We start from the raw sequence: 16,520 nt of genomic DNA, 5'->3' as shown, positions 1-16,520 counted from the left end.
AGAAATTAAAAGAGACTTCCAAATGAAAACTAATTTATTAAAAAGGAAAAAAAAAATAAGAAAATTTCCTACAAGGAAAAGTAAAGAGCAAAAGATGAAAAAAATGAGAGGAAAGTTAAGAAATATGGAGATCAATCCAGAAAGTCAAATATCTAACTCTTAGAAGTTCCAGAAAAAGAAAAGGATAGGAGAAAGTCATTTTAAGCAATCACAAAAGAAATTTCTGAGTGGAAAACTTTAAAAGGGCCAACTAAGTGGTAAGGTTGATGAATAAAAAGAATCACATCTAAGCATATCATCATGAATATTCAGAACCCTAAGGGAAAAGAAAAGATCTTAAAAGTTTCTATGAAGAGAAAAGAAACAAGTACCTACAAAAGTGTAATAAATCAGGTTAATATCAAAAATTTTTGGCAGCATCAATGAATGCTGAAAACAATGTCTTTAAAATTCTGAGGGCAAAATGACTTTGAACCTATAACTCTGTATTCTGACAAACAATCAATCATGCACAAAGACATGTTTTCAGACATGGGAAGACTTGGAAATTTTACTTAGAAAGTACCTGAAATGCTTAGAAAGTATTTGAAATTATACTCCACAGGATGAAAAAATAAGAATTGTAGAAATAAGAGGACCTGTATTCAACACAGAGTTGGGTTCAAAATTCCAATAATTTGGTAAGATTTCCATGATGGTTATTCTGCTGAAGACCTAAAGCAACTTGTACAAATTATGGGACTCCAACAAGAATGCCTTCAACAAAAATATGAAATTTTCTTTTAACAAATAGTATGATTGATTAAAAAGTTAGATGGTCTTAGAAATAAGTAAAATATATGGCTCCTTTTAATTTCTTTAACATGAAAAGGGAAAGCAGGTGGCAATTCCAAAGTCAGGGGAGCAATATATGAAAAGTCTCCACGCAGACACATGTAAACTAAAGGTAGCATGGTTTGGAGCAGTTAGTCTAGAAAGAGATAATCAATTGGTCCTTGAAATTTGGAACATTCTGAATATGCACAGATTCAGTTATTCAAGGTTCATTTCTTAGAATCAACGAATTGACAAAGAACAGACTTTTTTTTTTTTTTACTGCAGTGACAGGTTATGAATGCCATCATCTTCAATTATCTAAAAATACAGGAATAGAAAGAGAAGTAGGAGGATAAAGAAAGAAAAGTAAAAAATAGAAGATACTATTTAAAATTTATGGGTGTAAAAACCGAGGTAACCAGTAGAAAAATTAAAAATATAATTAATGAAACAAGAGAATAGGGAAGGAAAAAAATGAAATATAAAGCAGCTAAATACCACATGTGTCACATTTTAGAAGCTAATGATTATTTTATTTCCTATAACCCATAATCCCTATTTTCCTATGTCAATGTTCCTCATTAGAGATACATTCCTACCTATACTTCCTGTCATGCAAAGTCTACCTCCAAATCCAAGTCCAAATAAATGTTTATGGTCTCTCTCCTTGCCCTTCCAATCTCAAGTCCACGCCTAATGCCTCTCACTGGCAGTTTTTCAGGCAGTCCCTGACCTCTACATCTGAAACCTCAGCATAAAGGACAACAAAGAATGTCAGGAAATGGCAAATGACAAGACCTGCCAGCTACCAGCTTGAGAGAAGTCAGGGACCTGCAGGATGTCATTCCAGGCATGCTGGTGAGGGGAAAAAAAAAAAAAAGCTTTGCCGGTGAGTTAACCTGCTGTGCCTCTGCCCTTATTCTCCTGCTGTCTGTGTCTAGAAAATGCTTCTCTTACAGGTTTGAGCCAGGGAGCAAGAAAGGCACCCAATTTATTTTTGCAAGAAATTTTGGATTTTTGATTTCTACCTCCCTTGCCTCTCATATTCCAATTTATTCATTCACATTTGAGAATGGAGCAACTAGAAATAGCTTATTCTCTGACTGAAATCTCATCAGAGAGACTGGAAAACTCGAGCTTTTAGAGCTAAAGAAGGCTGTGGCAAGAAGGCCAAGACTGAAAGGAAGAAACAGAAAAAGGAACCAAAATAAAATAAGAATACTACAATAAAACCACCCAAGGGAAAACAGCGAAAATGAATCCACAATTTACAGATCACTATGGGGTAGAATTTTTTTTTTAATTTTATTTATTTATTTGAGAGAGGGACAGAGTATGAGCAGGGGGTAGGGTCAGAGGGTGAGGGAGAAGCAGACTCCCCACTGAGCAGGGAGCCTGAGGTAGGGCGGGATCCCAGGATCCCGAGATCATGACCTGAGCCAAAGGCAGACACTTAACCAACTGAGCCACCCAGGTGCCCGTGGAGTAGAAATTTTTAAAATACTTAGTATGTTTCTATATTGCCGCAATATTTTAACAACTTATTGAACATCTGCATATCTTACACATCTTCTATCTCATTACCCACCTCCTAGTACATTCCAGTAACTCTTTCGACTCTTGAAGCTTTTCTAGTCTATTCTATTTCTATTCTTGAAGGTTATCCCTGCCTCAACCTTTGTTACTATTGTTTCATATTTGGAATATGATTTCCCCAACTTGTTCCAGAGCTGTTCTTTCTTATCCTTCATTTCTTAACTCAAAGGTCTTTTCTGAACACCCCACTTAATGAAACTCACCTTACCTCTCAGCTATTTATCTCATTATCCACTCCTATCCTTATAGCACTTGTTTCTATCAAGAATTATTTATTATATCTGTTTTGTTTGCTAGTCATCTATCTACCCCTATCCCCACAAGAAATACCCATGAGGACAGGAATATCTGTCATTTTCACTATTATATCCCCAGCATCTATAGTCCTAGCCGGGCACATGTTATGTGCTCTATAATGTTTCCTAAAAAAATAGTACATTCCATACATTATCCTAAACTCTTTAGATATGTGATTGTTTACTCTCTACAACAATGAGAGATACTCTACACCCTTTCAAGATGCAGACACGGAAAGAGTTAAGTGACTTGCCCAGTGTCACACAGTAAACAAAAGTGGAAGTTTGTGGATTCAGATGTAGGTTTGTAATCCCAAAATCCTTCCTCCTAGCCATACTGCGTCCCTGAAATATGCAAGGAAATTTCAAGAGCCACTGAATGTGGGAAGTCATAAAATGTGATCCTTGCATTTGAAGACCATGTAGAACTAGTTGGGCAAAATAGGACTATTACATAAAGGGACAAACAAATAATAATAACAAGAAACAGCTGCTTTCATGATAGCCCCTATCTTAAAGGTGTGAAAACAAAGAACCTGAAATAAAGAGAGGGAAATAGAGCGAAATAGTCAGTGGCCTACCATTCCAAGGCTCGGTACCTGCGATCTCTCAGCCTTCATAAAAAACCTGCTATCCATTCTATCGCTACCAATAGGATCATTCACAATACTGGATTGCCAAATTCTGGGGGTCTTGAAAGCTGAAGGTGTTAAATATCTACAATTTTTAATTTTTATTCTTAAAATCTTGGGAATGGATTACATATGTTACAACCTTATTAAACACTACTTGCTTCTTCCCAAGTTTGTGCTTAAAGACCAATTACTTCTGAATTGTAAAGACTTTGTATTTAATATAGACTTCTGAACCTATCCTCAGATTATCTCATTCACATGATTGGGGGGGGCTGCCTAGGAACATATTATCAGGCTTTCCAGGTGATCCTAATAATCAGCCATGTTTGAGATCAGTGAATAATGAATATAAATTAACCTTTACTTGATGACTTGAGGTGTTTTTATTTGTGCTTATGATTTGTGCAAGTGACAGTCACTTCCCTGGGTCTCAATTTCCTCACCTGTAAAAGTTACAATAAATTGGATTGTATGATCTCTAAAATCCTGTTGACTTCTAAAATTCTAATTCTGTAAAAAGGAGCTTTCCCAGGACATTGACTAAAACTTTCTTCTTCAAAGAATGCCCCACCACTCCCGCACACATATTTTCTTTTCAAAATGCATCTCTTACTGAGAAACTTCAAATATAAGACATGTAACCATAGAAATAGTGAAACCATGTTAATAACAAATTCTGCAAATAGTCTGCCAACTTTTTCTTTCTGAGCCCTGATGACATATAAGTGTAAATTCATATTACATTGATCCATCAAATTTTCCAGTTCTCATTTGTATCAGGTTCTATATATGAAACAATCTGACATTCCAAACAAGCAAATAAATAAACAGAAATGTGATCTGACAGACTCATACACACATATACATATATATACATATACATACAGAACCCTTGAAGTAAATAGCCCCAGAATAACATGTTTATATGACTCTCTCTACGCCAGCAGCTTTCAACCAAAGGTATTTTTGCCCTCAAGGTGATATTTGGCTATGTTTGTAGACATTTTTGATTATCACAATGGGCAAGGAGGTTGCTACAGGCATCTAGTAGGAGTCCAGAGGTGCTGCTAAACATCTTAAAACAAACAAAACAGCCCCCACAACAAAGGATTATCTGGCTGAAATGTCAATAAAGTCCAGGTTGAGAAACCCTGCTCTATGCAGTGGTCTTAGGCATCAAATTAGGGAAAGTCAAACCTTTCACTCAGGCAGCTAACTAGAAAAAAGAAAAAACACTTGCCTGCACAGTTGCATTTAAGTCTCTTTAAACAAAACTAGTTACTGACTACATCATGAAGTGTTTATCTCCACCCTGAAACTTCTAAGCCCTGTAGAAAAGAAAGAGCTATGTCTTCCTATTTTGGGTCTATAAGTGGTCTTTTATTCTCACTGTCCTAAGCATTTTCCTGCAGAGTGAGTGAAATCCTTTACCAGATGGTGGGGAAAGATCTTGATAATCCTTACCCCACCTAATCTGAAAATAAAAGTTATTGCAACTTCTGGCCTAGTATTTTGTATATTTCACATACATTGAGAAGAAATGTGGGGGGGGGGTTGCTGGCTGGCTCAGCTGGTAGAGCATGTGACTCTTAATCTCAGGGTTGTGAGTTCAAGCCCCACATTAGGTGTAGAGATTACTTAGAAATAAAATCTTAAGGAAAAAAAAGAAATGTTCCATGTTTTAGGATAGCTTGTCTTTGTAAACAAAATTATTATGAAGACAAATAGCAATCTAATTTGCATGTAGTAGTGATGGTCTAGATTTTGTCTAGATATGCATATTTTGCTGTATCTTGATAACTTGCAGATAATAATAGAACTTTATAGTTGGAAAGATCAAGATCTTGGAATTTATTATCTCATTTCCTAATGCCATAAAAGTAATCAAATATAAGATCCCATTAATGAAAATATATGATATTAAATTGTATACCTTTAAAAGGAAATGTATGTCAATTGAAAATGACATGCTCTCAATCATAAGACAGATCTCAAGTTAAGAGACGTCAAAATGGGGGAAAAGCGCAGCTTAGAATTGGTAAAATACATTATTCTATACCATATTACCTTTTACTCTTTCTCAGACAAAAGCCATGTGTCATATTTTATGAAGCTTCTTCCATACTCTGGTTTCTCTTCAGATCACATAAATCTCTTGCCTTTTTCTATGAAAGTTCTTCCATAATAATGTAAAGAGGCATACCCATGGGACAAAACACATAAATGGTGAGAAAACTAAGTTAAAAAATGAACCAAAATCTTATGTAATTCTAAGTTTCCTTTTAAATTATAGGTGCACTGCATACTTTGCTAATTAGACAGAAGTTTTTAAAAATTTTATGTTGTCTTACTATAGTTACAGTTTTTAACTGGGGGAAGTTATAACAGGTATTATAATGAACAAAAATAACCTGGATTTCAATTAATTAGAAGTAATAATTAACCATGTAAAAGAGAGAGAAAGAGATTACCTTCTTTGACAGGTGGATAATTTTTGCTTGGAAAATGATCTTGGGGTCAGACCATTGAAGCTAATTCTGTGTTTTCTGTAAATTCTACCTATAATGAAAGTGATAAAGCTAGATATATCCTGTAATTGCTTTGGGGCACTATAATATCTTTTGATACAAAAAAAGAAAGTTCGTCATGGCTCCTATACAAAGCTTGGCATTGTAGAAAACGGTGGGGAGGAACCTGAGAAAGACTTCTAACAGAAGTATTTCATGGAACAAACTATCCACCTAAATATTTTTATAGTTTTTTTTTTCCCTGAAGGAAAAAAGACTTGTTGGATGAGTAAATGCCCAGAAAAAGTAGAAAATTATACATAGGAATGGTTTTTTAACAAAAAGCTGAAAAGCAAATAAGGCTAAAAGAGCAGGAGAACAAATTCCCCCACCCACACGCACACCCTAGTGCATATGCCAAAGCTGTGGACAAGAGCTTAATAACACTGTTGGCTGCAAACCCTCCAGGCATAGCCTCAGTACCAGTGTGCTGCCTGCTTGTGCATAGTGGCCATCAAGCTGCCAAAGGTACCAAAATCCCAGGGTGCTGTCTCAGTAATTCTGCTAAAATAACACTGTAAATACCAATCCAAAACTGAAGAGAGAAAACAAACAGGGCCCTAATGCTTCAGTACCAACCAAGTGCAAACGAAGGTCAACAACCTACTCCTTGGCGTTGCAATATGTTACAATATAATCATAAAGCACAATGTTTGTTGGAAAAGGGTAGCCATAAAACCCTGAACAGTGGACAACAAACTGCTGCCTCTCTGAAATTGAAAGTAAAATCTGACTTATCTAGCAGTTGAGGCTATGGAATCAGTCTAATGAGGGCATCAGTTCCCTCTCCAGAGGGCGGCCATATACTCTCGTTATTTATTTAGCAGTCTCAGAAATCCCAGTTCTGCTTCCAAATGCACATTCTACAAAATGGCAAGTAATGCGGTGCTACTGCTGCACCACAATAAATAGCCCTTTTTGAAATGTTAAAATTAGCCAACTACACAAGTGAATTGAAAGTGGGTTTTTGTTAAGAGTAGGCAAGAAGCTTCAAAATGCCTGAATACTGGTTATCTTGAGGGAAGTTACACAGGTATACTGACGCCCCCTATTAGAGACCTGCAAAATAGCTTCATGTTGCCTTTAAATAAAATCGGGATCTTTCAAGATCTGCAATATCAGATCATGTTTATTCTTATTTTGAAATGGCATTCCCTGCCCTCCAAAAAAAAAAAAGAGAGACAGAGAAAGAGATAAATAAATAAATGTCTCATTTCCACTAGCATATATACTCAACTTATTATACATCAAAAGGGCTTTCTCTAAATAGTCTATGAATAAATGACTATGATAAAAACATACATTGAACATATATGAACATGATCTGCATTTAAATAAAAATATATTAACTATTTTCAGTATTATAATCAAATAAAAGTTCAAAAGTTAAAGTGATCAGTTAGGTACATAATTATAGACTTTTAGGGTTATAAGGAGCCCTACAGGTCACCTAAGACCAACTCCCTCAATTTACAGATAAACTGAGGATTAGAAAGGCAGCCACTGCTCATGAGTCAAAGAAAAAATCCAGCGGGTGCCAACATCTCTCTCCAAGACCCATGTTTCCCCCCTGATCCACTGTCATTATAAATCTTCACAATAATTAGGGATGAAACAAAACCATCATATAAATTATAAATGACTTTTAGTCACATGACTTTAATTCAGCTAAGCTGAGAAAGTTTATGTCTGAGGTAAGTATTTGGGAAGCCAAAATACTTGTTGAACTTTCTATGTGATCCCAATTCTTCATTTGGTCCTTACAGAATCCCAAAGGAGATGTACTTTACTAGTCACAGCTTACCAATGAAGTAATTGAGACTCAAAACCTCAAGCGCAGAAGTTCATCTAAAAACTCTTTGATCTATAACCCAGGTAAGCCTCTCTGTGCTGCTTCTGTGGGTAACCTCTGAACCACTATCTTACTCGCAAGAGAGACATAGGATATGTTTAGCTTGGAGCAAGATGGTTATTTCCCTTATACTGTGAAGTGCCCTCTTCTGTTGAAAGCAGAGATCTGTTCCAGAATCGCTGGGGAGTTGTATGTGAAGGAGAGGGAGTAAAATGACCCCTCAGCAAATCAGTGACATCGATGTTTGTTGCATTAGTTTCTAAAAAGGGATTTCCACATTATTGTGATCTTTCCTTCATTGCCCTATCACCTTTTTTTTTTCTTTACCAACACTAAGCCTGACATCCACATGGATTCCTCTTCCTCTGCATGTTACTTCCCCAGTGGTCTCATTTCCACAATGTACTGCACTTATGTGTATCCGCTCTGTTTCCAAACCCTACTTGTTGACAATTTGGATAGACCCATTAAGACTGTGTAGAACAAAGGGTTATTATTAAGGTATTTGGATAGCATCAGGGGCATTCCCATTAATTATGGAGAAGCTGATTTCCAGACAGGTAATGCAGCTAGTGAGAGACAAAACTGAGACTTGAGGCAAAGTTCTGTCAAGTCTAATATTCTTCCTACTATACAACATACTTGAATTGTATGATTAGTCTAAAAATAATAAACATATATGACTTATTTGGGCCAAATATATTATTTCAAGTCATGAACATGTTATATTTTTTAATAACAAGGTGAAAACAAAGATGGCAATCAAGAGATTGCAGCATAGGGTAGTAGAAAGACAATATAAGCTTCACAGCAGGATATATCTAAATTTGATTTGGGATCCCTAACTTACTAGCTGTGTTACATTGGACAGGTTGATGAACTTTTCTGAAGCTGTCACTACCTGAGAGTACAAAGAATTAGATGCAGTGGTATATATAAAGCATGTGACATATAGTAGGTGCTAAGTTTATATGGGTTTCCATTAATTCTAACCTACCACAATAGAGCTGTGCCACTCTAGCAAGTTCCTTTAGCCCACTGGGTCTCGTTTCCTTCATTGCAAATTGAGAAGATGAAAGAAACCAAATGAACTCCTATGTCCCTTTTAGCTCTTCAAAAAATAATGAGTTCCCAAAGGTTCCTTTACCTTAATTTAAATTCAGCAGTTAAGTACCTTATATCCATCCTAAGCACTGAACAGCACCAACTATCAACAGGAAGATATCTATGATTTCAGCAAAATGGGATCCAACTCCATATCACTTTAAGTTCCACAAAGAAAAATAACTATGCAAAACCAAAGGATTTCACAAACCTAATGTAAGGACATCACAAACCTAATGTAGAAAATATAAACAACTGAGTATATACATTAAATTACTACTCTCTCTTTTGCAGAGTTGAAAGAAAAGAATTAAAATGTTTATACTATATAACAAAACATCTAAGAGACACTTGGTTAGAGCAAGTAATGCCTTTTAAAAAATGAGTAATAAATTTCTCTTCCTATGTGAGTCTTTTTTAAAAATATTTATTTATTTCTTTATTATTTTGTGGGGGAGGACCAGTGGGAGAGTCAAGCAGACTCCCTGCTGAACGCAGAGCCCAACACAAGGCTCAATCCCAGGACCCTGAGATTACGACCTGAGTGAAAGCAACAGTGGGGAGGCCCAATGGACTGAGCCACCCAGGCGTCCCCCAATTTGAATCTTAAACAAGTCTTTGAATGTAAAATACTTGTATAATTTGGAAACCAAGGGGAATAAAATTTACCCTGAGAGGTATTTTACTGTGATAAACATTAATATAAGAAGATGGTTAACCATGTTCTCACATTACTTGTGAATCTCATGTTTGGGACTTATGTTCTGTAAAATAAAATATAATTTAAATGCTTGAATCTTGTAAGTGAGACCTGAGAAAATACTAACTAACTGATCTTAAGTGAAAATTTTAACTACAAAGTTTTTCCTTATCTCCTCCATAAGAAAATTATTATCAATGGGTTTTTCATTACAGATAAGGCTTTTTGCAAATAACATTGTAGAGGTTCAAAATACATTTAAAATCATATGTAGAGGGGCACCTGGGTGGCTCAGTGGGTTAAAGTCTCTGCCTTCGGCTCAGGTCGTGATCTCAGGGTCCCAGGATCAAGCCCCATGTTGGGCTCTCTGTTCAGCGGGGGGCCTGCTTCCTCCTCTCTCTCTGCCTGCCTCTCTGCCTACTTGTGATCTCTGTGTGTTAAATAAATAAATAAATCTTTAAAAAAAAAAAAACAAAACTTTGTAGATCTCTTAATCATGGTTTTCCAAAAATTCGTTTGAGGTTTGCCCTGTACTGTGCCAGTATTATTGGCTTATATTATAGAATTTTAGAGTGTACATCTTAGATCATAAAACAACAACAACAAAAAAAACCTTTGCCTTATAGGAGTATTAAGAGACAGGAAAGTCTCATTTAGATATTATCTCCAGTGTATGAAATAAACTATATGGTTTTGTTTTGTTTTGTTTTTAATAAAGATTTTGTTTATTTATTTGACAGAGAGAGATCACAAGTAGGCAGAGAGGCAGGCAGAGAGAGAGAGGAGGAAGCAGGCTCCCTGCTGAGCAGAGAGCCCGATGCAGGGCTCGATCCCAGGACCCTGGCATCATGACCTGAGCCGAAGGCAGAGGCTTTAACCCACTGAGCCACCCAGGTGCCCCTATATAGTTTTGTTTTGTTTTTTTTTAATTCAACAGCTGTGTTCTATGAGCTGATGTTTTTGTCCTGAATAGAGATGAAGAGTAAACTCTTTGCATTGTATGCAAGGTTCTGAGAGCCACAGAAATATGATTTAGGTCTATATGTATCAAGCTTAGTGTGAACCAGAGATAGAAGGCCTAGATCCTGTTTTTGTCATTACTATAAAATTGATTTGTGATTTGGACAAGTCACTTCACTTTTTTGGTTTTGTCTGTTTACCTATGAAACAACAGAAGAACCATCTGATCTCTTTAAGATTTCTTGTAGTTCCTATAATTTACATCTGTGCAAATCCTCAGTGCAGCATTTGAGGCGCATGAGACATGGGGCAAAGGCATTCACAGGAGTGCACTTATTCTGCTTTCTATACATACTGCCAGGACAAACCAGCTTTGCAGAGAGCCAAATACTAAATAGCCTGGCGTCGTGCCTTGGCTAAAGAACACCATTGATGACTATGAAAGCACTTAAAGAAATTCAGCCAGAGGAAACAAACTACTTTCTGAATGTAGTCCAAAAAATAGGTGGGGGGCGTGTAAGCCCTCACAACCTCAGACCCTTTATGTCCTTGGCCTTTCATCTTGGCTGGCAGAAGACACTGAGTTTTCTTAGGTGACTCATGCTTTCTTAGCCTTAAGAGAAATTATTCTGAAAATGAGTGGTTCTCCTCCCTGGTCCCACATCTGACCCTTAAAAATACATGTATTTTTATGCATCAGCTGTACGATATGCAGCATTCTTAGAACACCTTCATAAAACAGAGTTCAGCAGAGTGGTTAAAAGTATGAAATGGGCCCAAATCCTGGCTCTACTACTTACCTGCTGTGAAATCTCAGGAGAAAAACTTAGCCTTTCCCTGCTTCAGGTTCCTTTTTTGTAAAATAGGGAAACTAATAAAACCTAACTCATGGAGCTGTGAAAATTAAGCAAGATAATGCACACAATGCAGTTACAATAGAATCTGACAAGGTAAATGTAATAGATACATAGAGAGATGATAGATAGATAGATGGATGGATACACAGACAGATAACAGACGATTGATTAATCCTGGGAACTGGGTCTCCCTAAAAGGACTTATCCAAAGGCCACAAACAATTTGTTGGCAGTGAATGGCATCTGCTGATCTTTCCTCTTCTGAGCAAACAATATGGCAAAGACTCAAAGCCCGGCTCAGCTCTTACTAATAGGATCCTGCAGAAATCAGGAGGAAATGAGATTATCCTGAAAGTAGGAAAGTTACTCTCGCTTAAGACAAGGTCTTTAAAAGCGATAGAAACATATGCAGACATCCGTGGGCGCACACACACACACTCTTAACATAGTCATACAGAATCAGAGAAAGGGGTTGTTTTCTGCATTTGCCTTTTCAAGTGTTGCTGGCATTAAAAGCTACTGAATTTTATTGCTAGATGGCTCCCTGGAGACCATCTAGTTCAACTCCCTCACTTGGTAGACAAGTAGTTGAGGCCCAGAGAAGTTAAGCAACTTACTGGGGGTCATCCAGCTGTAAATGACAGTGCCAAGACAAGCTTTCTGATCTCCCCTTTTGCCCACCCAGTACTCAGCCTGGTATCTTTCACCAGCTTGGCCCCCTGTCCTTGTTGTGCCAAATAGAGCATGAAGGCACGTGTGCATGCCTACACACACACACACACACACACACACACACACGTTTCTCACTTTTGCTTAAGTTCCCCGAAAGTACAGCAGCAACCTCAACCACCAAGGTCTTGCCAGAGCCCCCCATCAGGGAGGATCCCACTCAATCTATGGTCCTCTCTCAGGCTGTCCTTGGAGATTCTACTCTTCCTTTTCTATTCCTTCCTCACATCCATTCTTCAGTGCTATTTCTTAGACGTTCCTCACCAAAAAGATCAGGCATTTCCCAGGACAGAAGTGACCCGCGCTAACTTGCAAACTCTTCATCTCCCCACGAATGCTATACCTTTAGACAGGAAACACAGAGGAACTGTGATTAAATTTCGAACAAGCTCCCCAAGCGAATTCAGTCAGAACGAATCCTCCCCTCCCCCAGATAACTCAGTCAGGTTCATTGATAAAATGTGTGACCAGGTGAAGGACTGGAGAGCCCTCAGGTATGCCTGACACAGAGAACAGGAGGAAGAGGGGAAGGAAAGGAGACTGGAGGGAGATGGTAGGAGGAGCACACTGACCTCACTGTCAAGTGTGGGTCCTGGAAACAGCTATGCTGTGGAGACTGACTCACTGCTGAGGGGACAGAACTACAGAGGAGACTCGCTGTTTTAATCACACCCCCTCTGGTAACTGAGTAACAGCAGACTGGTGTGCCGAACTACACACATAGAAAGCAGGAAGAGACTACCCCTAAGTGGCAGAAGCAAGGAACTCTGTCTTCTTGCTTCCTTTTCTCTCATCCCATCTTGGCCACTCTGCCTGGCGGCACACTCGGAGCTCTCCAGCTTCCCTCCAATCACCTCCAGACGGGAACCCCCCTCCCTGATCTCCTGAGGGTTGAAAAGAAGCCTAGGGCATCAGAGATTTCTCTCCACTCTGCCAAATGCTCCCCAATTCCCTGTCCCTTGCAGGGAAACTGATCTGAGAGAAGCTTTCACTGAGCTGACAGAGGTTAGGGCGCTTCTTGTCCCTAAGCACAGGCGCCTGTGAAAGGTGTCCCCCAGCCTGGGTCTCTGCTGTGAGTATGGGCGGCGTTAAGTGTCACAGCCAAGTGTTCCTTCCCCAACGCGAAACCGGAAGGAGGGTTTTGTTTTGTTTTGTTTTTGTCTTTTTTCCACTCCCTACCTGAATTCCGGGACCAGGTTAGGCTGCAACCCGTAGAAAGCAGCGGAGAGAGTGACCAGCCACCCGGGCTTGTAACTCCCGTTCTCGCACTCCAGATAAGGCGGAGACCACTTGACGTGGCTCTTGTCCCCGCCAAGTCCGTCCCTGCGCCGCCAGCTATGGCCCAGGCTCCGGGGGCCCTGATTAGAGCCTCGGCGGTGTAAGTGGGTCCTCCACTTGCGCCGCAGGCCGTGGAACCACTCCGTCTCCAGCGTGGCGTTGGCCAAGTGGTGTGCCGAGGAGGACAGATCTTGGAGCAGGATGCGACTCTCTTCGCGGGTGGCCTGGAGGAAAACCTGCGGGGCCGGCGCGGACAGCGACTCGGTGCTGAAGGTGATGGCTGCCCGGGAAATGCTGGGTTCGCCCTCCAGGAGACTCCGCACCAGTGCCTGGTACCACTCCAGGTCGTCCTGCAAGTTCTGCTCCCGCGACTTATTGCTCTGCAGCATCATGTTGAGGAAGTTAGTGGCGTGTGTCAGCGTGTCCAGCGCCCCGTGCAAGGAGGGATGGGAGCTGGCTAGGGCTGACGACTTCCCCGGCAGGCCCGCCAACTCGTAGCGGCCGGAGCAGTTGGCTCGCTTCAGCTGGTGGGAGTCCCCGGTGTAGAGGTAAGAGGCCACGTCCATGGGCACTTCCTCGGCGAGTTTCTGCGCCAAGATGGTGCCGTCGGTGGAGCGGCTCCAGGGAGCCGAGGGGTCCGAGGCAGAGGCTCGAGCCGGCTGCTGGGCGTGCTGCTTCAGCCTCAGAGTTCTCTCTCGAGGGGAATCCAGCCGTCCCGGAGGGTCGCGGCCGGTGCTAACAGTTCCCAATCCCAGATGAGCAAGCAGGAGGCAGAAGAGTAAGGGATAAGCCATGGCTCCCATCTGCTTCGCAGAGACGAAAGGAGGTAACGGGAGACACTTTTTAAAATTTGGTCGTCAATTTATCAACAGTAAGACTTTTACTAGGAGTCGGCCGCCTTCTCCAAATGGCACCCAGTCGAAAGGGACTTCAAAATAAGAATGTTTCGGAATTGGCCCGGCTGGATGAGCTACCGTCACAGGAAATCAAATCACCTGTGGCAACGCTGGCTGCACCCGCTCCATAATGGGTCGGCTCGGGATTACGCACCTCACAGCCTTGAGCCGAACAGGTTACATCCCCTCTCGCTCCCGGCGGCTATAGTTAGCCTGCTTACGTCTTTCTGCTCAGCAGCTTCCACCGCCGCGCTCATTGAGGTGTGTTCGAGAGCTGCTGCTGCTGCTGCTGCTGCTGCTGCCGCGGCGGCCGCCAAAGACGCTGCTCCATCATCTCACCCGTGGCAGGTTGTTCCCGCCTCCCGGCTCTGGCTCCTCCTCGTTCGCTTCGCCCGGAGGCGCGGAGCGCGCGCGCACAGATCCGCACCGCGAGCGCAGGACTGAGTCCCGAAGAGCGGAGATTCCTTTTAAGACGTGGTCTCTCTGGAGTTTATAGGACCAGGCAACTGGTTCATGGGAGCCCTCAGGTTTGGCCACGAACCACACTCCTGTCTCCCCCTGCTCCGGAGGAAAGCCTGTTTAAAGAGGCAGCTTGGCCGCAACCAAACCCTTGAGGGGCGGCTTCAAGCCGTCTTCTTCCCTGTTTGGTCGGCTCCTCTGTCAATCAGCCGACTGCCATTTATTGGGCTGGGGCGGGAGCTGTCCAGTGCTGAACCCGAGGCGGCACGGAGGAGGCGGAGGAGGAGGCGGTGGCTCGGGATGCAGCAGCACCGAGTCCTTTCACCCACTCGCGTTCCCTGATGACTCGGAAACCTGAGGGGGTGGGGGTGGGGTGGGCGAGAGTGAAGGGAGAAGCAGAGCGTTGGTGGCTCAGAGCGAAAGAAACTTGGACGTACTGAGGAGGAGGGTGTTGGCGTCTTGCATGCTTAGCTAAATCAGCCTTTTCTTTTGCCTGGAAAAGAGGGAGAAAGGAGTTTTCATTCCTGACTTAAATCGAAGGGTGGGGGGACGTAGGATGGAGACGTGTCCTCCCGAGCATCTGCTCATTTTAAGCAAATTATCAAATCCTCCTCCTTATTGTCGGTTAAAGAAATGATTAAAAGCTACTTGCAAGGTCTTAGCTATGAGGGAGTAGTGGAGACATCTACCGGCTGAGCTTCGAGGAAAAAAAAAAAAAAATGCTATATTTAAGGAACCTTTGCCTGAAAGGGGGCCAGGACAGAGGGATGTGAAAGTGTATGCAAGTGAATATGTGAACGGAAAGACATGTGCCAGAGGTGGGACTCAGATGTGAGAGAATGAGAATGACTGAGGGAAGTCATTCTGTTTGGGAGTTTTTAGAGTTAATAGATATGAGAACCAAGACATTGAGTTAACTACAGGTTGGGACACTCCAGCAAAAGAAACAAGAGATGCAGAATAATATTATGTATAATAATAATAAGCTGAATAATATGTGAAACTCCCCCCCATTACTGGGAAATCCCTCAACAGAGTCTAATTTGCTTTATTTGAAATTTTAAGGATGTCTTCCGATACTCAGAAAATACTAATTACTACTGGATATGTAATGCTTTATGGATCTCTACTTCCCATAGGCATCTCTGTTTTCAAATTCCCCAGGAAAGACAGATAATCCCAAATTTACTTCAGTTCCTAACCAACAAAAATGGCAATAATGGCATTCTGGGATCACACTGCTTAGGTTTACTTTATCATTTCATTTCATTCTCCCTATTGAGAAAATACCTGAGCAGTGAAATGTAAGTTCCAAAGGAAAAAAAAAAAGTCTGTATTGGTCACTGTAAAGACGCCTGGGGTGGCTCAGTCGCTAAGCATCTGCCTTCAACACAGGTCATGATCCCAGGGTCCTGGGATCAAGCCTCTGCATCAGGCTCTCTGGTCGGCGGGTAGCCTGCTTCTCCCTCTCCCACTCCCCCAGCTTATGTTCTCTCTCTCACTGTCTCTTTGTCAAATAAATAAATATCATCTATATTGGTCACTGTAGTATCCTGAGCACTTAGAACTCACAGAACTGCCTAGTACATAGTAGGTTCTCACTAAATATTTGATAAATTAATGAATGAACCAGAAGATCGTAATGATGAAGCTAATTATTTCTAAATCCACATGCTTACCTAAGAAGAAAAGTTTGCCTAATAGGTCAGTGACAAGGACTTTTCGAATGAGACCGAGTAACAAGTTTTCCAAACTATAGCACATGATCGCCAAGT

The 16,520-nt window shown here is 41.0% G+C and overlaps 1 protein-coding gene across 1 annotated transcript in view; it reads right to left on the bottom strand.

The window, feature by feature from the left end:
- Window positions 1-14,565, bottom strand: part of GPR158 (G protein-coupled receptor 158) — a 426,979-nt gene extending 412,414 nt beyond the window's left edge. The window contains exon 1 of the mRNA XM_044227555.1: window positions 13,292-14,565. Coding sequence (XP_044083490.1) covers window positions 13,292-14,193 — 902 coding nt within the window. The 5' untranslated portion in view covers window positions 14,194-14,565. The remainder of the gene's footprint in view (window positions 1-13,291) is intronic.
- Between the last annotated feature and the right edge of the window lie 1,955 nt (window positions 14,566-16,520).

The sequence above is a fragment of the Neovison vison genome, chromosome 12 (genome assembly GCF_020171115.1).
Source record: "Neovison vison isolate M4711 chromosome 12, ASM_NN_V1, whole genome shotgun sequence".
NCBI classification, from domain to species: Eukaryota; Metazoa; Chordata; class Mammalia; order Carnivora; family Mustelidae; genus Neogale; species Neogale vison.
This window is presented reverse-complemented; position numbering and strand designations above follow the sequence as displayed.